Source organism: Capra hircus, chromosome 5 (assembly GCF_001704415.2).
Source record: "Capra hircus breed San Clemente chromosome 5, ASM170441v1, whole genome shotgun sequence".
NCBI lineage: Eukaryota > Metazoa > Chordata > Mammalia > Artiodactyla > Bovidae > Capra > Capra hircus.
Window position 1 is genome coordinate 102,556,517 of NC_030812.1, and position 23,640 is coordinate 102,580,156.

Sequence of the window (23,640 nt, forward strand, 5' to 3'; positions counted from 1 at the left end):
TTATTAGTCAGTTGTGTCCGACTCTTTGCAACCCCATGGATAGTAGCCCGCCAGGCTCCCCTGTCTGTGGGATTCTCCAGGCAAGAATACTGGAGTGGGTTGCCATTTTCCTCTCTGGGGATCTTCCCAACCCAGGGATCAAACCGAGGTCTCCTGCGCTGGCAAGCAGATTCTCTAGCGTCTGAGCCACCAGGGAAGCCTATAGACAAACAAAGGAACTGGTTTGTAAACACAGCCGTGCTGCTGAGGTGATAAGGAATCATGTCTGGGCACAAGTGTGCCCAGGGTGCCTGTTTGTGCCCAGGTGAGGATGTGAGTCTGTGGTTCTGCCAAGGCAGAGTGAGATGCAGGCAGAATGAAATGCTGCTGGCTGGCAGTCAGGAGGAACCTTTGGATCTGAATCTGTCCTTGACTAGCTGTGTGATCCTGGGCTAGTCCCTGCCCTTTCTGGTCCCAGGGTCCTCTCCCCGTACAGTGACAGTCTTGAGCTTCGTGCCCCAGACACCCAGCCTCACCCTCCAGGCCAGGCTGGGCTGGTCCCTCGTGCTGCCCGGGATCCGAGCCAGTGGTGAGGGAGAGAGTCAAGAGAGAAGTCATCAGAGAAGGGTTAGGGCTGAAGTAGAAAGAAAACGGGGAAGAGGAGGAGAGCATCTGGAAGAGCAGACCCCAGGCCCCCTCGACCAGAAGGGCGGGAGGCGGCCACAGGCCCCAGCTACATTCATCTGGTCCCCAGGCCCAGGGGCCCAATAGGAGATGCAGCGGAGGTAGGGTTGGGGGGTGGCGGAGCCTGGTGGGGAGCTTGCAGGTGAGAAACTCCTCCTGGTCAGTGCCTCAGGTGAGACTGTGGGTCTTCTGGAGACGGCTGGAGGGATGAAGAATAAGAGGAACAAGTCTGTGCCTCCCAGCCCTTTGCTTTCCAGGCCCTCTGTGGTTCCCAGAGCCTGCTTTTCTCTTCCAGCGCAGGGCCGGCTTCCAGCCCCACCCTGGGCCCCCTGCCCCTCACCTGGTCCTCCATCCCCCTGCCTGCTTCCTGCCTCCTGGGCCATCCCCACCCGCTTCTCTCCTCTGCACCGCCTCCCTCTAGCCTGTGTCTCCTCCCCTCCCGCTCCTCCACCCTCCCAGTTCCTTACTGGGGGCACTGGCAGGTCTTCTTCTCACTGAGGAGCCTCTTGATTTGAGACATCCGTTCTGCCTGGCGCTGTCCAGGGAGAAGGAGGCTAGTCGTGAGGGCCTGGGCCTCTGAAAGGGAGCTGCCCCTTGGAGGGGAGGCACGGCGGGGAGGGGAAAGGTGGGAGGGGAGAGGCCAGGGCTGTGGCTGAGGAGGCCATCTGTCCCAGAATTGACTCTGCGCCTTCCCTTCTCTCCCTCCTCATGGGATCTGGGATGGGGCCCAGCCGGCAGTGAGGGAGGGAGCGGTGGGCAGAGGGAGCCAGAGGAGAAGCAGGTCATAGACATGGGACACCTCGTGGCCGGACAGGCCTCAAGGTCTTGAGTGCCCCGTGGGGGCGTGAGGACGTCAGGGAGGGCTCACTCACCCTGCGGTGCCAGCATTTAACACAGAAGATGCAGGAGCCAGTGAGAAGCGCTAGGCCTGCGATTCCCCCCAACACCATGGGCAGGAGCATCGGCCAGGCCTGGATGAACTCTGACGGCAAGACTGCAAGACAGAGAGAGGAGTGCTCTGCTCCCTGCCCACTGTCAGGGCAAGGGTACACCAGGGGGCCCAGGAGAGAGGGCCTCACTGCCCAGCCACACTTAGGTCTGGTCCTTTCAATGAGAGAGCCAGGCAGGATACATGGGCCCCTTAGGGGCCACCAGGACTGGAAGGGAAAGGCTGGGGAAGGATTTTTTTTTTTAACATTTTATTTTTTAGTGTTTAAAAATAAAATTTAAAAAAGACATTGTTGTGACAGTTTCAGGTGAAGAGCAAGGAACTCAGCTATAGATATACATGTATCCATTCTACCCCAAAACTCCCTTGGGGAAGGGGTTTTAAGGTTAGATACCACTGCTTTCTGGGGAGCTAGACCAACAGTCCCCACCCTTGCTATGCACACAAATGTCTGTATGTTTGGGTGTGCATGTATGTCTGGGTCTGAAGAGGAGCCAGGAAGGGGGGCTCTTGGTCAGGTGAGCCCTGCTCCTGGGTGGTAGACCTTAGGGAAGTGGGAACTTATAGGACTACAAGAGCCCAGGGCCACGTCCCACTTCACCTCATCATCTCTGTGTCCTAGGCACCTCACCTACCACCCTACCCATCTCAGAGCACCTGGGAGGCTGGGTGGTCTCCACCAGCCCTGGGAGGCTCCCCCAGCTGAGGAGGCAGGGGCTCGGGGTTAGGCCATGGAACATGGACCCTGACTCACCCTCGATCTTGGATTCCAGCAGGACTTTGCCCTGGTCACTCAGCAGACACTGCCACATCCCAGCCTTGGGTTCCGGCTCTGTCACCAACTTTGGCTGATTTGAGCTCTTCATACTCTGGTTCCCCAGCTTCAAGTTCAGGGTCAGCCTTGGGGGGCTGGGCCCCAGCACCTCACAGGTCAGACTGTTTGGGGACTTAGTCACTGCAGAGGGACAAAAGCCTGAGACTGGGACCCTGGACCTCCAGGAATTCGACGATGATAACGATCAGCACCACTCTGCTAGCCTCTCAGAGCGCATTCTCATTCAGTTATAATGGAGGAAGCACAGCTTCTGAGGTCCAACAGTCTTAGATTTGAAACCTAGCCCAGCTGCTTAGGATCTGTGAGTCCCTGAACAAGCTACTTACCAACCTGAAGTGTTAGTCACTCAGTGGTGACTGACTTTTTGTGACTCCATGGACTGTAGCCCACTAGGCTCCTCTGCCCATGGGATTCTCCAGGCAAGAATACTGGAGTGGGTTGCCATTTCCTTCTCCAGGGGATCTTCCCCACCCAAGATCGAACCCAGGTCTCCTGCATTGCACGCAGATTCTTTACCACCTGGGCCACCAGAGAGAGCCCCACACAATTGTTAAATAGAAAGATACGAGTAGAGCTCTTGAATGGGGCCTGGCATGTATGAAACACCCAATCTAAGCCATTATTATTGGTGATGTTGTTATGGTAATTAAGGAGATAAGGAGGGGAAGCACTCAATATGACACCTGACATTGTCACCATCACTGTGATATTGTTATCCTCCTTAGGACAGAAATGACCCACAGAGGGGAGGGGCTTAGTTGGGGTCTGAGGGGGTCCCAGCCCAGGCAGAACTAGAGCCTGGTTCTCAGTGAGGCCCTGGGGAATTCTAGTGGAGCTCACCCTAGCCCTGCTCTTGGATGTCAGGGAGGGACAGAGGATTCCAACCTCAGCTCAAAACCAACCCCCAGGGACATACCCCCAGGGACTTCCCCCCAGGGACTTCAGAGTCTGCCTCCCAGTGCAGGGGACTCAGGTTGGATCCCTGGTCAGGGAACTAAGATCCCACATGCGGCAGTGCAACTAAACCCTTCGAGCTGCAACGACTGACCTGCAATGCTCTAGAGCGCATGCTCCGCAAGAGAAGTCCTCATGCCTCAATTAGAGAAACCCTGCGTGCCACAATGAACCCAGCAGAGCCACATTTTTAAAAAAATATTCCCCAAACCAGAGGGCTCTTGATGGGCTCCATCAGGCATCCAGGGCCTAGGCACTCTCTTGAATGGTCTGTCGTGACTTAGAGGAGCCCTGAGCCAGGTCCCTTGGCCCTTGACCCCACCCTCGCTGTCTCAGCCTAGCTCCTCACCTCTCATCACCACGAGGTTCACTTTCTGATGCAGCTTCCCCTTGGAGAGATCCAGGGTCAGGGTTCCAGAACCCGCGTACTGAGGCAAGGTCCGCAGCAGAGTGAGACGCAGCGGTAGCCTCTCCTCCACACGGAGCTTGAGGTCCTTGTGAGTCTTGTTCACCTTCACCTCTCTGTTCCTCAGGGTGAAGGTGACCCAGGATTGGGAGGAAGAATCCTTGTTCGCCTGCTGCCAAGTCAGCTCCCCACTCAGATTTTCATCCTCGAAGGTGAGTGGGAAGGAAAACTCCGCCTGCTCCCCCTCCTTCACATAGACTGTTTCGGGGGCCTTCTGGAAGGCTGGAGGGGGAGGGAGAGAACCTGGGTCCATACAGGGCAAGGCAGGCGCAGGAAAGGGGGCCAGGTGAGTCCAAACACTTGGGCTGCCACTCAAGCCCTTCAATTCCATTCTATATCTCCTCTCCTCTCTCTGCTCTGCACCCCAGGGAGGTGCCACAGCAGCGCCCCCTCCCCGGAGAAGCCCTCCTAGAACAGCCCAGCCACAGGAGTCCTCTCCTTCCTCAGGATCCCAGAGCACAGAGGGCATCTGGCCTGTACCACATGGGTACAACATTCATCACCCTTCTAAAGGTAAGCGCAGACACTGGCTGACTACGTGCCAGGCGCTGTTCTAAGGGCACTTCATACGTTACTTGTCCTCATGACATGACAAGGTAGGTTAGTTCATTCCCATTTTGCAGATGCAGAAACCAAGGCACAGAGAGTTCCAGTGACCTGCTCAGGGCCACACAGTCAAGTCAGAGCCAGGATTTCAGACAGAGTCCATGAACTTCATCACCATGCTACCCCACTGTGTGTCACAGGGTCTGGGGGAGCACCTACCCTCTGGGCTTTTTTTTTTTTCCTTCCCAGTGCCTACTCAGGACTCTGAACCTGCAACATGGAGTTTCATCAGGGCTGGCTTGTTGCTGTGAGCATCTCTGAGTTAGTAGACTCGTAACTTGGTGGGAGGGGGAAGCTGAGGCAACCAAGAAGACAGATGCCCTTGACAGCCCTCCTCTGGGGCTTCCTCTTGGGTCTCTGGGGTCCCTGACATCCTTACACCCCCATCCCTTTTTTCTTCCATGTCCACTCCCTCAAGGATGGCTTGTGAAGAAGAGAGGGCCAGTGTGTCCCTTAGGGCAGACTTCTGCTCCAGGGGATCCTGGCTTCAGCCTCCCCTTCCCCCTAAACCAGACCCCCCGGAGCAGAGCAGTGAGGGCAGAGGAAGGTCTGGCAGGCAGGGGGTGCCTGCGGGGGAGGGGGGAGCCCCTCTTACCCAGCACCACGATGGGTATTTTGATCTCCAGTGTCTGCTGGCTCTGGGAGATAGTGCACGTCCAGGTACCACTGTCCTGCAGCCCCACCTGGGCCAGTGACAGGCTCTTGAGTTCTTCCTTCCTATTATTCCCTGGACCCTTCCACTGCACAGAAGGGTTGCTCCCAGAGGGACTCTCCAAAGTCAAGGTCAGGCTCTGTCCCAGCAGTAGACGGGTGTCCGAGCTGGCAGTCACTGTGAGGGGAGCAGGCGAACTGTGTCACACACACACACACACACACACACACACACACCATCTCCCCAAGGAGAAGAGAAGAAGCCAGGAAGCCTCGGGTATTGCTCTGTGGTCCGTTTGTTCTTTCAGTCGCTAAGTTGTGTCTGACTCTTTGGGACCCCATGGACTGTAGCCCGCCAAGCTTCTCTGTCCATGGATTTCCCAGGCAAGAACACTGGAGTGGGTTGCCATTTCCTTCTCCAGGGGATCTTTCCGATCCAGGGATCAAACCTGCATCTCCTGCATTGATAGGCAGATTCTCTACCACTGAGCCATCTGAGAATCTGCAGTTACCCTTGTTCCAACATCTCCCTTCTGTCCACCTCCAGCCCAAGGCAGGGTTTCCTCTCCCCTCCCACTCTGCTCTCTTCCTTGTCTCTGTCTCTCCTCCCTCTGTCTCCTGCCTTGCCACCCCTGCACCTCCTGCTCAACCCCAGGTCTCTGTCTCTGCTTGCCTGACCCAAGGCCTGAGGAGGCACTGAGAAGACACAGCGGCCTGTCTGATCTGTCTTCAGACTGTTGAGATGCCAGCAGCTCAGGCCCTGGTTTGGGTGCAGGGATGCGAGTCAAGGAGGAAGGGAAATTGGCTGAGGTCCCAGGCTGCCCCACTCACGTCCGAACACCTTCAGTTCCACCTCGAGCTTCTTGCTATCCACTTCACAGGTATAAGTCCCCGAGTCAGTTACTTGGAGGTTCTTGATGATCAGAGGAAAGGATCCTTGGTCCCACAGGTTTCTTTTGGATTCCACTCGACGGCTCAGTTCAGTGTTACCTGGGAGCAGATCCCGTATGGAGGAGGTTGGGGTACCCTGGAGCCAGTGCATCCCTGGCAAGGGTGGTGCCCACGACTCTTCTGATCTGAGTTGCTGATCTCCGATAGAATCTGCCCTGGTCCTATCTGAGAACCCTAGACTGGTGAGGAGGTCCAAACACATTCCTTTACCTGGCCAGGACAGCATCTCCCTAACCCCAGATAAAATCGTAACCTCCCTTAGAGAGCACCAGCCTCTACATGTGCGCACGCTAAGTCGCTTCAGTCATGTTTGACTCTTTGCGACTCCATGGACTGTAGCCCACCAGGCTCCTCTAGAGGTCCATGGGATTCTCCAGGCAAGAATACTGGAGTGGGTTGCTATTCCCTCCTCCAGGAGATCTTTCCTACCCAGGGATCTAACCCATGTCTCCTGAGTCTCCTGCATTGGCAGGTGGATTCTTTACCACTGAGCTACCTGGGAAGCTCCACCAGCTCCTACAGGCCAACACTTTACACACATCATCTCAGGTAATAGTCACAAGTCTGAGAAATAGGTACCGTTTTGCTTATCTTGCAGATAAGGAAACAGAGGTTCAGAGAAATTAAGTAGTTGTCCAAACTCTTGCTTACCCATTATTGGCAGGAACATAAACCAGTGCAATTTCTTTGGAAAGTAATTTGTTTTGTTCTTATTTTTTAAAGTTTTTATTGAAGTATAGTTGATTTAAAAATGCTATGTTAATTGCTGCTGTACAGCAAAGTGATTCAGCTATACGTATACATACAGCCACTCTTTTTAAAAATTCTTTTTCCATACAGGTCATTACAGGGTATTGAGTAGAGTGCCCTGTGCTATGCAGTAGGTCCTTCTTAGTTATCTGTTTTATATATAGCAGTGTGCATATGTCAATCCCAATCTCCCAATTTATCCATCCCCCTGGAAGGTAATTTATAATACTCCCAGAATTACGAATGCACATACAGAACAAAATGTCCACCATGAAAGGAGAGGTTAAATAAGTTAGACTTCACCCTTTCAGTGGAATGCTATAAGAGAAGAATGAGGAGGCTGTTTATATTCTGAGATGGAATAATATCTAAGAAACGCTGTTAACTGAATAAAGCAAGATATTTTCAAAGCTACCACTGTTTGAAAAGGAGGGGGAAAGTTATTTATCATCTATCTACCTATATTTATATCTGTCTATCTATCTATCTTATAAATGAACAGATATTTGTAGAGGTGAACACAAGGAAATGGTCACCTTTGTTGTCCCTGGGGAGAGGACGTAAACCCCATGAGACAGGTGTGGGAGAGCTTTTCAGTTTATGCCTTTTTCAATTCTAAGATTGAATTTTGACTCCAGTAAGTGGTGGAGCCAGAATTAAAATTCAGTCTGTTGAGGAACTTCCCTGGTGGTCCAGTGGCTAAGACTCTGAGCTCCCAACACAGGAAGTTCAGTCCCTGGTCAGGGAACTAGATCCAACATGCCACAGTTAAGACCTGGCACAGACAAATAAAAATGAATATTTAAAAAAAAACTTCCGCTGCATCCCCTGTCTGCTCAGCAGATAATTCCCAGCCCCAACCTCTCGCCTTCCTCCTGGGCCCACGTTTCCAATGGCCCAAGGAATGACTTCATCTGGATGTTCTGCCATCACCCTAAAACTCAGCTGGTTACAAATGAAATCTAACACCTTTTCACTAAAATAACTTGTCCTCCTTGCTTCCCTGTTAAAAGCTCTTCTGGGTCCAATCAAGACCCCCTTGTCCAGACTGTTCTATACTTTGTAAAAGCGATTCTACTTTGTGAAAGTTCTAAGACTGTGAGAGAGTCTGGGATCAGTTCTTGGAGGAGACCAGTACAGAACAAAGCCTTAAAAGAAGGGTAGGCAGGGGACTTCCCTGGTGATCTGGTGGCTAAGACTCCACACTCCTAGTGCTGGGGGCCTGGGTTAGATCCCTAGTCGGGGAATAGGTCCCACAGGACACAACTAAGAGTTCACATGCCTCAGCTAAAGATCCTGCCTCAACTAAAGTAAGATTCTGCCTGCCTCAACTCAAGATCCCACAGGCCAGACAAAGACTAAAGATCCTGCATGCTGCAACTAAGACCTGGTACAGCCAAATAAATAAATATTTTTCTTTAAAAGAAAAAAAAAAAAGAAGTAAGCTAGAGGAAAGTGTTGCAGCAAGAATGTCTAGGAAGGGGGTAAAGTTCCAGGACAGTCACACAGGCAGCCGCCTCAAAGCAGTGAGGACAATACCTGGGTATGAGGTGTCCGGCTGAGGAGCTGCGGGGACCCATACTGAGGGAATGAACCTCTGGTAGAGGCTCTTCCAGGCTTAGCCTAGTGGAATAGGGTGTGACTGGCATTGTATTGGGAATCAGCGCGGCAGTAGGAGGAAGAGAAGCGAAGTAGGACAGACCAGCAGCAAAGGGAATTGCCAGGAAGCTCCCACTGTAACCCAGGGGAGGGGTAGGTGGCCTTGGCTAATGAGATGTTCCCACGAGAACAAAGAAGGTGAAACGGAAGAACACTTCCACAGGAAGGAGCGGCCCTAGGCAGGGACTGAGGGGAAATCAGGGATTGAAGTAGGGGGCAAAAATCAACTCTGGTTCACAAATTGGGAGCAGTCAGGAGAGGGATCCTGCTGTTGTCAGAGATCAGGGAGTTGGGAAGGAAAGCCATTCTGGAAGAAGTTCAGATCTGAAGAACAGAACAAAGACATCGACACAAAAGAGGTGAGAATTTTTAGAAAGGAGCACAGTGTTTCAGGCTCACAGGCGATCATAGAAATGCAAATTAAAACGAGGATATGTTTTTCAACTCTCAAAATTAGCAAAAAATAAAAGAGAGGTTTTAAATATTGGTATTCAGTGCCAGCAAGGGCTCCAGTGAGAGACACACACAGTGGCATTATTATCTAGACTTACTGTAAACGGATAGAACCTTTCTGGAAGCAGTCTGGCTGTATACACCAGCTTTTTTTTTTTTTTAAAGCTCATATCCTTAATTTCATTTCTAGAACTTTATCCTTAATAAGTTTAAAATTCAAGCCAAAATGTAAGTACAAAAACAATAATTACAGTGTTCTTAATAAGGTGCAAGATTAGATGAAAAGATAATGGCTGCATAGAGCATACTAACTTGATGATTATTAGGTAAGCACTACAAATGACATTTATAAATAATTTTCAATGAAATGGAAAATATTCATAATATACTTTTTTAAAGTTGTGTTAAGATCATCTTTACTTTTTCAGTTAGTTATTTGAACTACAAAAATTATACAGACTCACGGACTCAACATTTCTCTCCTTCCTTGCCCACCCTCAATACTACTGCAGACAACTTAGTGTGGATTTCTTCATGCCTTTTTTTTCTGTTTGTGTGGATACATATTTACACACATTGAATTTTCCCTTTTTTTGGTACCTATTTTTATTTAATATTAATTTGGCTACACTGGGTCTTAGTTGCCACATGGGGGATCTAGTTCCCTGACCAGAGATCAAACTCAGGCCCCTTGCATTGGGAACACTGAGTCTTAGCCACTGGACCATCAGGGAAGCCCCCACATTGAATTTTTAAATTAAAATGGGACTCTATTATTGATGCATACATTGCTTACTTTCCACTTAACAAAATGTGCTTGACATCCTCCTAAGTGTGTGTGTGTGTGTGTGTGTGTGTGTGTGTGTGTGTGTGTATGTGTGGAGCGTCTTCATTCTGTTTGTTTTGTTTTGACATTATGAAAGCTAATCATTTTACTCTGATGATTCTTTAAACGTTTTCTTCTGAGAAAATCATGCAGCCATAAGAAATAGCGCAGAAATATCTGGAATACCCTTGACCCAGCTCACCCCAAAGGTAACAGCTTGCAAAACTATATAGCACAGTATCGCTGCCAGAATATTGGCATTGACACAATTCAAGATGCAGAACATTTCTAGCACTATAAAGATGTTATCCTTTTCTAGCCAAATCCTCTTCCCTCCCAGACCCCTTCGCCCTGACTCCTGGCAATCACTATGTTCTCCAGTTCTATAATTTGTCATTCTGAGAATGTTATATAAATGAAATTATATAGTATGTTACTTTGTGGGATTGGCTTTTTTTTTTTTTCCCATACAGCATAATCCCCTGGAGAGTCATCTAGGTTATGGTCCAAAACTATAATTCTTTCTTTTTACTGCTGAAAAATAACCCATAGCATGCATACAACCATTCACCCATTAAAGGACATCTAGGTTATTTCTAGTTGTTGGCTACTACTAATAAAGCTGCTGTCAACAATTTTACACAGATTTCTGTGTGATCATAAGTCTTTCTTTCTCTAAGGGGTAAATGTCTAGGAGTACAACTGCTAGGTTGTTGCAAGTTTAGCTTTCTAAAGAAATTTCCAGGGCTTCCCTGGTAGCTCAGTGGTAAAGAATCTGCCTGCCAATGCAAGAGACACAGGTCTGATCCCTGGTCCAGGAAGATCCCACATTCCATGGAGCAACGACGCTTGTGTGCCGCCACTACTGAGCCTGTGCTCTAGAGACCAGGAACCGCAACTACTGAAGTCCCCAGGTCCTAGAGCCCTTGCTACCCAACAGGAGAGGCCACCACCATGAGAAGCTTAGGCACCGCAGCTAGAGAGTAGCCCTCACTCCCTGAAACTAAAGAAAAGCCTGAGGAGGAATGAAGACCCAGCACAGTCAAAAATAAGTAAATAAATTTTTTTTTAATTGCTGAACTGTTCTCTAGAGCAGCTGTACCATTTTATACTCCTGCCAGCAATGTAAGAGTAACCAGTGTCTGCATCCTCACCAGAGCTGGATGTTGCCTTTTTCTTTGTTTAAATTTTGCCCATTCTGATATGTGTGTGGTGATATCTCATTGTGATTTTAATTGGCATTTCCCTGATGACTAATGACGATGAACACATTTTCATGTGTTTGTTTGCCATCTCTATGTCCTCTTTGGTGAAATATCTCTTCATGTCTTTTGCTTATTTTCTAATTGGATTGTTTGGGGTGTTTTTGGTATTGAATTTTGAGAGTTGTGTTCATATTCTAGATACTAGTCTCTGTTGGATATGTAGTTTGAATATATTTTCTCATATTTTATAAATTAAGACAATTTTCCTCTTCTCTATAGAGTGTTTTGCAGAGCAAAGTTTTTTTTTATTTTGGTCAAGACCAACGTGTCAGGAATTCCCTGCAAGTCCAGTGGTTAGGACTTGGCACTTCCACCTCAGGGGGCACTGGTCTGATCCCTGGTTGGAGAACTAAGACCCAGCAAGACGAGTGGAGTACGCCAAAACATAAAAATAAAAAAAGATCAATATATCCATTTTTCCTTTTATGGACTGTGCATTAGTATCTAGTCTAAGAACTCTGCTTAGTCTAAACCCTAGTTCATCTCCTGAAGGAAACATAGAAACTGATTAAAACAGTTGCCTCTGGGGAATGGAACCAAGTAACAGGGGATCAGGAGCAAGAGGGAGATTTATCGTCACTGTGTGTCATCCAGCTCAGCTCAGTTCAGTTCATTCGCTCAGTTGTGTCTGAATCTTTGCTACCCCATAGACTGCAGCATAGCAGGCTTCCCTGTCCATCACCAACTTCCAGAGGTTGCTCAAACTCATGTCCATCAAGTCAGTGATGCCATCCAACCACCCCATCCTCTGTCATCCCCATCTCCTCCTGCCTTCAATCTTTCCCAGAATCAGGATCTTTACCGATGAGTCAGCTCTTCGCATCAGGTGGCCAAAGTATTGGAGTTTCAGTTTCAACATCAGTCCTTCCAATGAATATTTAGGACTGATTTCTCTTAGGATTGACTGATTTGATCTCCAACACCACAGTTCAAAGCCATCAATTCTTTGGTGCTCAGCTTTCTTTACAGTCCAACTCTCACATCCATACATGAATGCTGGAAAAACCATGACTCTGATTAGTCGGACCTTTGTCAGCAAAGTAACATCTCTGCTTTTTATTATGCTGTGTAGGTTGGTCAAAGCTTTTCTTCCAAGGAGCGTCTTTTAACTTCCTGGCTGCAGTCACCATCTGCAATGATTTTGGAGCCCAAGAAAATAAAGTTTGTCACTATTTCTATTTTTTCTCTTCTATTTGCCATGAAGTATTGGGACCAGATGCCATGATCTTAGTTTTTTGAATGTTGAGTTTAAGCCAACTTTTTCACTCTCCTCTTCCACTTTCCTCAAGAGGTTCTTTAGTTCTTCTTCACTTTCTTAAGGTGGTGTCATCTGCATATCTGAGGTTATTGATATTTCCCCTGGCAGTCTTGATTCCAGCTTGTGCTTCATCCAGCCTGGCATTTTACATGATGTACTCTGCATATAAGTTAAATAAACAGAGTGACAGTATACAGCCTTGGTGTATTCCTTTCCCAATTTGGAGCCAGTCCATGTCCAGTTCTAATTGTTGCTTCTTGACCTGCATGCAGATTTCTCAGGAGGCAGGTAAAGTGGTCTGACACTCCTATCTCTTTAAGAATTTTCCAGTTTGTTGTGATCCACACAGTCAAAGGCTTTAGTGTAGTCAATAAAGTTGATTTTATTGGCTACACTATAGTAGATGTTTTTCTGGAACTTTCTTGATTTTCGATGATCCAACAGATGTTGGCAATTTGATCTCTGGTTCCTCTGCCTTTTCTAAATCCAGCTTGAACATCTGGAAGTTCATGGTTCATGTACTGTTGAAGCCTGACTTGCAGAATTATGAGAATTACTTTGCTGGCGTGTGAGATGAATGCAATTATGCTGTAGTTTGAACATTCTTTGGCATTGCCTTCCTTTGGGATTGAAATAAAAACTGACCTTTTCCAATCCTGTGGCCACTGCTGAGTTTTCCAAATTTGCTGGCATATTGAGTGCAGCACTTTCACAGCATCATCTTTTAGGATTTGAAATAGCTCAGCTGGAATTCCAACACCTTCACTAGCTTTGTTCATAGTGATGTTTCCTAAGGCACACTTAACTTCACACTCCAGGATGTCTGGCTCTAGGTGAGTGGTTACACTACCATGGTTACCTGGGTCATTAAGATCTTTTTTGTATAGTTCTTCTGTGTATTCTTGCCAACGCTTCTTAATAATTCAATTTATTAATATCTCTTAATGACTTAGTTGCTCAGTTGTGTCCAATCCTTTGTAACCCCATAGACTGTAACCCGCCAGGCTCCTCTGTTCATGGGATTCTCTAGGCAAGAATACTGGGGTGGGTTGGCCTTTCTTACTTCGGAGGTCTTCCCAACCCAAGAATCGAACCCAAGTCTCTTGCAAGTCTCCTGCATTAGCAGGTGGATTCTTTACCACTAGCGCCACCTAGGAAGCACAAATAAATAAACTAAACTTGAGCCGCTGATTGTTTTGTATTAATAGTCCAAAAAAAGCAATAAATATTGCATGCCTCCTAATGTGATGAAATTGGTAATATAAAACACCATCTATAAAATGATCTTGTCAAAAGATCAAACGTGTGCACCTCAGTGTTCATAGCAGCACTATTTGCAATGGCCAACACATGGAAGCAACCTAAATGTCCATCAACAGAGGAATGGATAGAGAAGGTATATATAATGGAATATTACTCAACCATAAGAAAGAATGAAATAATGCTATTTGCAGCAACATGGATGGACTTAGAGATTGTCATACTGAGTAAAGTAAGTCAGAAAGAGAGAGACAATGATCATATATCACACATATGTGAAATCTAAAATACGATACAAATAAACCTATTTACAAAACAGAAACAGATTGACAGACAAAGAAAACAAACTTATGGTTGCCAAAGGGGGAGGAATAGTGTATAGATATAACTGAATATCTTTGCTATACACCAGCAACTAACACAACACCGCAATTGAGGCTATAGTTCAATTTTTTAAAAAGATGGGGCTATAATGCCTTGTAATATGGAGTACAGTTATTAAATGAGTCACTGAGAGAAAAAATGAACATAAACTTGATCATGTCTCTAGATCTAATCACCATTTCTAGGAGATTTAAGGGACAGAGGAACATGTTGAATGCTACCACAATGTAAAACTTATAGGGCAATTGCCTGGTTTCTTCAAATATCAGTTGCAATAGGGGGCAGAAAAAGGAGAGTAAATGTATAAATTCAAAGAGATTCAAAGGTCATATCAAGAAAATACCATCCATGAATTTTTATTTGAATTCTGATTCAAATAGACCAGATGTAAAAATAATATTATGAGGCATTTGGGAAAATTTGAACACTGGATATTTTTTGTCATAAAGGAATTAATTTTAAAGCATTGATGATGATATAATAGATGTGTTTTTAAATCAAAATATAGTTGATTTACAATGTTTCAGGTGTACAGCAAAGTGATTCAGTTATATGAACCAACATTGGTCATGAATTGATCATTGTTAAACCTGAGAGGGATACACAGGGGTTCATTATATACTTATTCAACTTCCATATACATTTGAATTAAGAGAAAATGTTAAAAAAATAAGCAGTGAAATGCAAACAATAATAAAATCAAATAAACTTATAAAGAATAAATACATTTCACACCGGTGGCATTTTTCTACTTTTGACTCTATGACTTTCTCCCATTCAATAATGTATTGAATATTGGAAGCCATACCCAGAAGGAAGAAGAGTTACTTAAACAGGAGCATGAGGGTAAGATTTACGTGAAAAAATAAGGTTGCAAAATAATGTTCCTAAGAAGTTTTGAAATCTTAATTCTTTCCGCTTTGAAAGCTAGAAAAAGACTTCCCTGACGGCGCAGTGGATAAGAATCTGCCTGCCAGCGCAAGGGACATGGACTCAATTCCTGGTGGGGAAAGATCCCACATGCCAAGAAGCAGCTAAGCCCGTGTGCCACAACTGCTGAGCCTGAGCTCAGGAGCCCACATGCCACACACGAAGCCCTTGCCTAGAGACTGCGCTCCGCAGCAAGAGAAGCCTCTGAGATGAGAAGCCCGCACGCATGAACTAGAGAGTAGCCCCCCGCTCACCACAACTAGAGAAAAGTCCAAGCGGCAATGAAGGCCCAGGACAGCCAAAAATAAATACATTATTTTTAAAAAAGCTAGGGGGAAACATTCTGTTGCTCTTAATGGAAGTAAATAAAGTATCATCATTGGTCTGTAACAACAATATTCATGAAATCATGGGTTTCATATGATAGCTATTTTTCTACTATCCATTAAAATAAGGTCATCAATATTAAAATAATGAAATTATAGTAGACCACCAGAAGCCATTCCCCAGCCCGCCAGTAGCTAGCAAAGGGTGGTTCCGGACTTGGGGAGTCCCTGAGACTCTGGCTGATGGCAGAACCCTCCAGAACCCCAGAGTTTACTAGGAGCTGGGCCCTGCCACCGGGGTGTTCATTCCCCAGGGCTCTCTTCTCTAAACAGGGAGCAGGGTCCACCTACCTTTGTGCAAGAAGGAGTTATGACTCCCCAGAATCTTGGACTGGGAAGAATCTTTCCAGCTGAAGACTATGTTCTTCTTCTGGGAAGCCTGGCAGGGCAGCTCTGCCTGGCCTCCTGCCTTACCCAGCACCACTGCTTTTCCCTGAGTGCCAGCCGGGAGCATCACTAGGTGGAAAAACAGGGGAGTCAGGCCTTGAGGCTGTGGTTGCCCCATCCCCTACCTGGCATTCCCCAACCAGCCCCTCCTCCCAAGCCACCTGCACCCAGACCCCAAGTCTGAGCACTCACCCAGTTGCAGCACCAAGAACAGGTGCCTAAGAGAGGTCCCCGGGCCCATTTTGGCTTTGCTGAGGCAGGCAAGGACCTGAGCCTTTGGCCTGGGGGAGACACCAGTCAGCAGTTAGCAGGCGTTCATCTGGCTGGGTCCCCTTCATGACCTAGACAGCCAGGCGAGAACCTAGACGTGCAGGCCTCTGAAGAAGACACCCATAGGTTACATGCCATGCATGCTGTGCCTGGGCCAGGGGTGGGTTCTTTGCCAGGGGGAATCAGAAAAGGATTCTCAAAAGACTTCCCTCATGGTCCAATGGTTAAAAATCCTCCTGCCAAGGCAAGGAACATGGGTTCAATCCTTGGTCTAGGAAGATTCCACATGCCAGGGAGCAACTAAGCCCTTGTGCCACAGTTATTGAGCCTGGGAGCTGCAACCACTGAGCCCACATGCTATGGCTACTGAAGCCCACGTGTCCTACAGCCTGCACTCCACAACAAGAGAAGCCACCAGAATGAGAAGCCCTCACACCCGAGCTAGAGAGTAGCCCCCACTCGTTGCAACTAGAGAAAGTCTGTGCCCAGCAACGAAGACCCAGCACAACCAAAAATTAATCAATCAATGAATTACAAAATAAAATGAGTGAACAGCTTTTGGTATGAAGTAAAGTTTTTAAAAAAGAAGAAAAGAATTCTCAGAGAAGGTGGCAAATTAGTAAGAACTGAGACTAGGGAGTCAGGCCAGGTCATGAAGGTCCCGGAATGCCGTGACCCTGGGCGCTCGAGGGAGCTTTGCTTAGAGAAGGACAGGAGTAGACTTACAGGATGGATCCCTCCAGCTTCTGAGCAGAAGAGGACCTGGAGGAGGTCAAGCATGGGAGGCAGGATTGCAAGAATCCTGGTGGGAAAAGATGAGGCCTGAACTCAGAGAGACAGACTTAAGGGAGGAGCTCTGAAAGAAAACCCCCAGGACCTGGGGTCTGATTCAGTATGAGGGATGCAGTCAGGGAAAGGGCAGAAGGTGATTCCCTAGAAGGCCTCTGAGTGGGACAAGCAAAAAGGCAATACTCCGGAGTTTCTGTGGGCTTGGAAGACAGACAGGGCCGTGGGGGAGGGGGTTGCAGAAGGGCTCTGCATGGACCTGGAGGAATGGGCGCCACTGGGTTGGAGCAGTGATTCCCCATGTGTGATCACCCGAGAACTTGTGAGACAGGCAAACTCTGGGGCCCACCCTAGACCTCCAGGATCGGGAGCTGGGGTTGGGTGCGGCCGTCTGTGTTCACAGCCCTCTGGGGGACTGCTGCACACTCAAGTCTGACAACCCCGAGACAGCTGGAAAGGAAAGGGGAGGGCACCCCACCACAGTCTGCAGAGTCGGGGGCAATGAGGGGGCATGTGGCTGTGGAGCGAAGTCTTGGGGAGTGGAGCCTGATCTCGAAACTTGCTGGGCAGGCCAGAGAGTTAGGGCTTGGCTCTGCAGGGCTCTGGGAGCCGCTGCTCATTTTGGAGCAGATGTGACAAGGTCTTTGAGAGCTTTAGGAAGCTCAGTCAGATGGTAAGGGGACCAGATGACACGGAGGAAGTAGAGCCAAAAGGAAGGCCACCAGACAGTGCCTCGCAGGCAGGCGGCACCAGGCTCAAGTGTCTTTGAGGGGGTGGTGGAGGGTTGGACTAGAAGTCTGGGAGACTAGCGGAGGCAAACTATTACATACAGGATGGATAAACAACAAGGTCCTACTGTATAGCACAGGGAACTATATTTAATATCCTGTAATAAATCATCATGTAAAAGAATATGAAAAAGAGTATAGTATATATAACTGAATCACTTTGCTGTACACCAGGAACTAACACAACATTGTAAATCAACTGTACTTCAATTTTTTTTTAAGTATCTTTGAATTTGGCCCCAGATTGAGGGCAGGCCTCAGAGCAGTGACAGCCTTGGGGGCTGTCAGCACACACCTGGCACGCAGCTTGTGTATCCAGACCTACTTTTCTCCCCCCAGCCCCACCCCAGCCTGGTCTTTCTCTCTGCTGGGGACCACCTTTCAGTGAGCTGTCTGCTCTGAACTCCCACTCTGACCCCCTTATGGGTACATCCCACCTTCTACTGTAGTTTCAGTTCCTGCCTTTCCTCCACCAACAGTCAATCTTAAGGGAGATCAACCCTGAATATTCACTGGAAGGACTGATGTTGAAGCTGAAGCTCCAATACTTTGGCCACCTGATGCGAACAGCCAACTCATTGGAAAAGACCCTGATGCTGGGAAAGATTGAGGGCAGGAGAAGAGGATGTCAGAGGATGAGATGGCTGGATGATATCACCAATCCAATGGACATGAACTTGGGCAAACTCCAGGAGATGATGAGGGACAGGGAAACCTGGCGTGCTGCAGTCCAAGGGGTTGCAAAGAGTTGGACACAACTGGGCAACTGAATAACAACTTTCCTCCACCAACTTGATCTCTAGGCTAGAGATGATGGTCCAGCCATCATCTGGCCACCGCTGGCTCCATTCTGGAGCACAGAGAAGGGACTTGGGATGTGTTTGGTTAATTTAAACCAAATTTAATTGAACAGAGAGGGGAAATCACTGATTACTTTTTTCTGGACTCAACATGGTAATTCTGTTACTAAAAAGTGTCTGTACACACCCAAACCTGGCCTGAATGAAGCCAAGTCATCCCCATCCACACAGCCTACTCTTGTGCAGGTCCTCTCAAGTATTCTCTTTTCTTTTAAAATTAATTTATTTTTAATTGGAAGATAATAGCTTTACAATGTTGTGTTGGTTTCTGCCATACATCAACATGAATCAGCCATAGGTATACATATGTCCCCTCCCTCTCGAACCTCCCTCCCACTTCCTCCACCTTCTTTCATTTTTAAAATTTTTTGACCACACCACGAAGCATGTAGGACCTTAGCTCCCGATCAGGGATCAAACCTGCGCCCCCTGCATTGGAAGCACAGAGTGTTAATCACTTGACCAGCAGGGAAGCGCACACCCCCGACCCCCAGGCATTCTCCATGCTCTCTGCCCTGCTCTCCACAAGGAGGCTGCCCACTGCACACCTTATACACTGTGTCACCCAGGCTCCCTCGCCCTTCAGCTCCTGGTTGGGGTTGGCCAATGGGAAGCACCCACAAGAGATGAGAGGGCCGGGGAGAGAGGTTGGGGTGTTTTATCCTTGTTCTCTCCTGGCTCAGGGCATATTTTCTGGCATCAGCTGTATTCCCTCCCTTGCCCTTTCCTTCCCATGATGACCATAGCTCCTTCCAGGTGGCCCCCTAAGAGCAACTCAAGCCCTCACTGGGTTCCAGAAACACCAGGTTGGCCCTTTTCCCTTCAGGACTCTGCCTGCTGCTTTGGCATCTGGTGCCTCAACACCTCTTTCTGCAGGTGGTCTTGAACCATCTGCGATGGACTCCGTTTCCTATTGGCCACTGACCCATGATGAGGAGGCAGCACTTGAATGCATGCTAAGGGCTTGACCCTCCTAGTGAGGTTCGGGCAGGGGAAGCCTCCTCTTCAAGAAGTGTTGAGGCACCAGATGCCAAAGCAGCGGGCAGAGTCCTGAAGAGGAAAGGGCCAACCTGATGTTGCTTCATCTGCCTGAAAGAGGAACTACTCAGGGGCTAATGCCTGGTAGGAACTTGCTCGAATTTTTTTTTTTTAAACAAGGGAAATAGGAAGATAAGTGGTCAAGAAGGACGTTTTGGGGGCTTCCCTGGTGGTCCAGTGGTTAAAAATCTGCCTTGCAATGCACAGGACACGGTTTGGTCCCTGGTCCGGAAAGAGTCCATGTGTCGCGGAGCAACTAAGCCTGTGCGCAACAACTTCTGAGCCCACGTCTAGAGCCCAAACTCTGCAACAAGAGAAGCCACCACAGTAAGAAACCTACGCACCGCAGCTAGAGAAAGCCTGCATGTGGCAACAAAGACACACCACAGCCAAAAAATTAAATTTTTTTTTAAAAAGGAAGAGGTTTCCAGGAAAGGAAGAGGGAGGCTAGGTCATGGGTGAAGTTGTTTACTAGTTGGCTTGGGACCGCACATCAGGAGGCTGGGGTGAGAGAGTAGAGCGGGGCACTCTTACATCTGAAAGTAGGTCCCACTGTCCGCCCATCCTAGACTCACCATGTCCTGGGTGAGCAGAGAGTGAGGGAGTCTCCATGTGAGATGCCCTTCCCTGAGGTTCAGAGTCAGCTTAGACGCCTGAGCAAGACTAGGGACATTCCTGTCCCTCCCCAGGTGTGGTCAACTTTTCCTCCCCACTCTGTGATCCTGGCCTCAGTGCAAGGCCCGCTTCCCACTCCTAGTTTCCTGTGTTGCCCCAACCCACCAGCCCAGGGCTCAACTTGGTCGGTGGAGGAGGTTCTGGGTTTCCAGCTGCTGTTTGCTTTGATGCCTGGGGCTTCCGCTGCCGCCCCAGAGAGCTGGCCTTTGATCCCCACATCCTCAGCCTCCCCAGAAGCACTCTGCCCTGGTACAGTAGCATCCTGTACAGTGTACACCGCAGGCTCCTGAGGCCGGCGGGAGGGCCCACTGGTCCCCAAGGCCTTGGCTCCTCTCTCTCTCTGTTTCTCTGCTCGCATCTGTGCTTCCCCTCACCTCTACCTTCAGCTCCCTGTGTCTGTCTCTCCTCTGCTAGGAGGCAGTTCTAGCTCTCCTGGCTTGCCTGCGGGGCCCCTTGCTTCTTCTCCCTCAGAATCCCTTCTCTCTCCAGCAGCCACTAAGCTCCAGTCCCTCCTGGCCTGGAAACCAGCATCCTGGCCTCCGGGTGGAGGGTCGCAGTCTCCACGAGCTTCTGTGTGAAGGGCCCCTACAGCCTAGGGCCCAGGATAGATGCCAGGGAGATGGCTGTGGGGTGGACAAAGAAAAAGGACAGATTCCTCGGAGGAACACACAGAAGTCCCAAGGGAGAATGATGGGAGGATGGGAGGGAAAGAGAAAGGCAGGGAGGGACCCAGATTAGCTCATTAAAGCAGCAGCTACATTCACACAATCCACGATCACACACAATGCCTCACACACAAGGCCCGGCGTAGCACAAACGAGGTAGGGCAGAGGGAAAGAAGGAGACTCTGAGACACAAGACACAGGCCTGGAGCAGGACACCGAAAGAGAGGCAAGGAGAAGCCAAGAAGGCAACGCACTGCTTGCCCTCGGGGCCCAGCCGCCCCCTACCCGGGGCAGGGCTGAGAAGCGAGGCTCGGGGCTGGGGGTAAGAGGGCCCAGCCCCACCGCAGTGACAGTCTGTGGTCCCGCAGGCACTTTTATCTCCTCCGCACGGCCCCCATCAGCCCCCTCCAGCCTGCCACGGATGTGCCCCCTATTGCACGCGCCCCAGTCTGCTGAGCTCCAGCTTTGTGCGAATGTAACTTCCTAGAGACATGGTCCCTCGAAGGGACCCTTGTGGTTTGGTGGCTGCAAACCTCCACCATCCTCTCCTTTGCCTCCGCCGCCCACATAGGGGGGGAACGGAGCGCCCCCTCTCCTTCCACGATCCCCGGAGAGGTGCAGAGCCGACCTCAGCCAAGGAGCCCACAAACCCCAGTCCTTGCCTGGCCCCTCCACACACCCACCCTCATCAAAGGCATTTCACTCAACCAAGACTCACTGAAGCTCTAAAGCGGCCAGGCCCTTGTCTACCCAACTCCTTGACGCCATGCCAGGGCTAGGATCAGGGTCCAAGGGCTATGGGGCTTCTGCCCAGAACTGGTTGATGGGAGGGAGTCTTATCTCAGGTGGGCTTCTGCCTGAGGGCCCCCACACTGAAGGAGGGAGACATCCCACAGTCCTCTGGGAACCCCTTCTTCTGCGGTGAGGAGGGCGGCCATTTTGTTCCAGCCCAGACTCTACACAGCGCAAGAAATTGTCAAAAACGCAGTGCGCGGACCTCCCCGGCATCAGGCTCTACCCTTAGCCCTGCACCCCAAAAAGCCCACCCCGAAAGGGCAGGACATTCAGGAAGAGCTGTCCCACCTAGAGTGCAATGTTTTTGAGTGAGTGACAATGGGGCCTTTCTCTTCTGAGGGATCTGACTATAGAGAGGAGGCCCCCATCCACACACACACACACAGAATCCGGCCAGAATGAAAGGACAGTGGACACCCTGGGGGACAGGGCTGGAGGCCAAGGAGGCCTCAGGAGAGAGGAGAGGACTGAGGACATGGAGGAGGGAGGCTGGGGTCCTTCGGAGCATTCTGCTTGAGAGGCATCACCTCCTGTGTGTCCCCCACACACCCCCCACCCAGCTCAGGGAGGGTCTGCAGGTCCTTCTCTAACCCTCCCACCAGCCTCCTTTTCTAGAGCAGCTGAGACACCTAACACTGATTTCTTAGAACCAATTTTTCTAATGACATAGTGGCCTAAAAATACGTCTCTCTCCCTTTTACCACATGTCATACCCAGGAGCTGGGTTTCACCCCTTTCTCAGAATTTTAGCTTTCAATCATCTCATTAATCATTTTAAAGCTAAAGTAGAAGTGTCTTTCGATATACTGTTCAAAAATACTAAAAAGGCACGGAAAGCAAACAAAAGTGTAGAAACATCAACTGAGAGTCGAAGGAGGCTACACCAGTCATATGGCTTATGAAGTGCTGCAAATACGATTTCTGGTGTGAGCTTTTGGTGAGTGAGTCATTGGGAAAATTAATTTGAGGAGAGAAATGTCTCTAGACCAGGCTCTACTCCTTTTTCTCTTGCTTTTATATTGTTTTCTCTTTTCCTTTCTTTTTCCTGGGCCTCCTCCCTCTGTAATATTTGTGGGTTCTTTCTATGTCCCTCCCATTTCTTCTTTCCTCCTTTTTTCCCCTCTTTTCCCCTCTCCTTGTCTTTATCTCCTCTACTCCCCATGACCAGTGGCCTTTTTCAGCCCAGGACCCTCAAACGCCCATTTCTTCTCTGATCTCCAAATCCGAGTCAACACCCTTCCGCCCCGGGAACTGAACTGTGTGCAGCGGGGCTGTGAAGAGAAGCATGGCAGAGTCTCTTGGCTTCTGCAAGCTCACATTTCCAGGGGGAGAGTGTGGCTCGGGAAATGCCAGAGAAGGTGGCCGGAGCTCTGGGCAAGACCTGTGATGCCAGCGCATCTCCTGCCTCGCCCCCCTGCCCTCCCTGACCCTCAGAAAGGAATGAAGCCTGGTCTGTGGCTCTTACCTCCCAGCCTGGGTCTCTCTTCCTTTCTGCTTCTAGCGCAGGTGTGTCTCTGTGAGGGTTGGGAGCAGAAGCCCACTGGGGAGGGTGCCTGTTACTTCTGCAGACAGAGATACGCTTAGAGGGAGAGACAGGAAGCCTGGTAGCGAGTCTCCTCCACTCCCCAGGCCTGGGCCAGCCCCCAACGTCACCACCTAGGGCTGGGGTCCCCACCCCCTGCCTTTTGGGGAAGACGTCAGAATGAAAATGGCAAAGTCAAGGGAAAAAAATTCAGCAGAACCCGGCCAGAGCCCAGAATGTGGTCCCGCTTCTCGGTGGATGGCAAGAAAAAGCGTCAATGTGCTTTGGGTGGCTAGCAAGAAAAACACTGATGGACCAGTGATATTACAGTCTGGCCAGGGCTTCGGGGAAACAATTTAAGTGGGAGGCAGACAGAGGATCTGAAATAATGGCTGTGGTCAGCCACACACAGCATCGAACTCCAGGGCCAGAGGATATCTGTTCAGCAGGTGCTTCCAGGGCCCCCTCACCAAAGGCATCATAGTTGGGCCCGTGTGGCAGAAAGGGCCGGGGCTAAGAAGGGGCAGCTGAGACAGTCAGAGTGACCATAGACTGGGCTTCTTTCTGTGAGTCTTCATTTCCGGCCAGTCCGCAAATGTCTCTCTCTG

At 49.2% G+C, this 23,640-nt stretch overlaps 1 protein-coding gene across 1 annotated transcript; it reads right to left on the reverse strand.

Annotated features, from left to right (window-relative positions):
- Positions 111 to 23,226, reverse strand: CD4 (CD4 molecule). Its single transcript, XM_005680940.3, has 10 exons — positions 22,976 to 23,226; positions 15,826 to 15,914; positions 15,538 to 15,702; positions 5,956 to 6,114; positions 5,069 to 5,302; positions 3,751 to 4,089; positions 2,367 to 2,567; positions 1,536 to 1,657; positions 1,131 to 1,198; positions 111 to 862 (listed from the first exon to the last, which is right to left on the reverse strand). Exons 2-10 carry the CDS (start codon positions 15,872 to 15,874, stop codon positions 832 to 834), a joined length of 1,368 nt encoding a protein of 455 aa, XP_005680997.2. The 5' UTR covers positions 15,875 to 15,914; positions 22,976 to 23,226; the 3' UTR covers positions 111 to 831.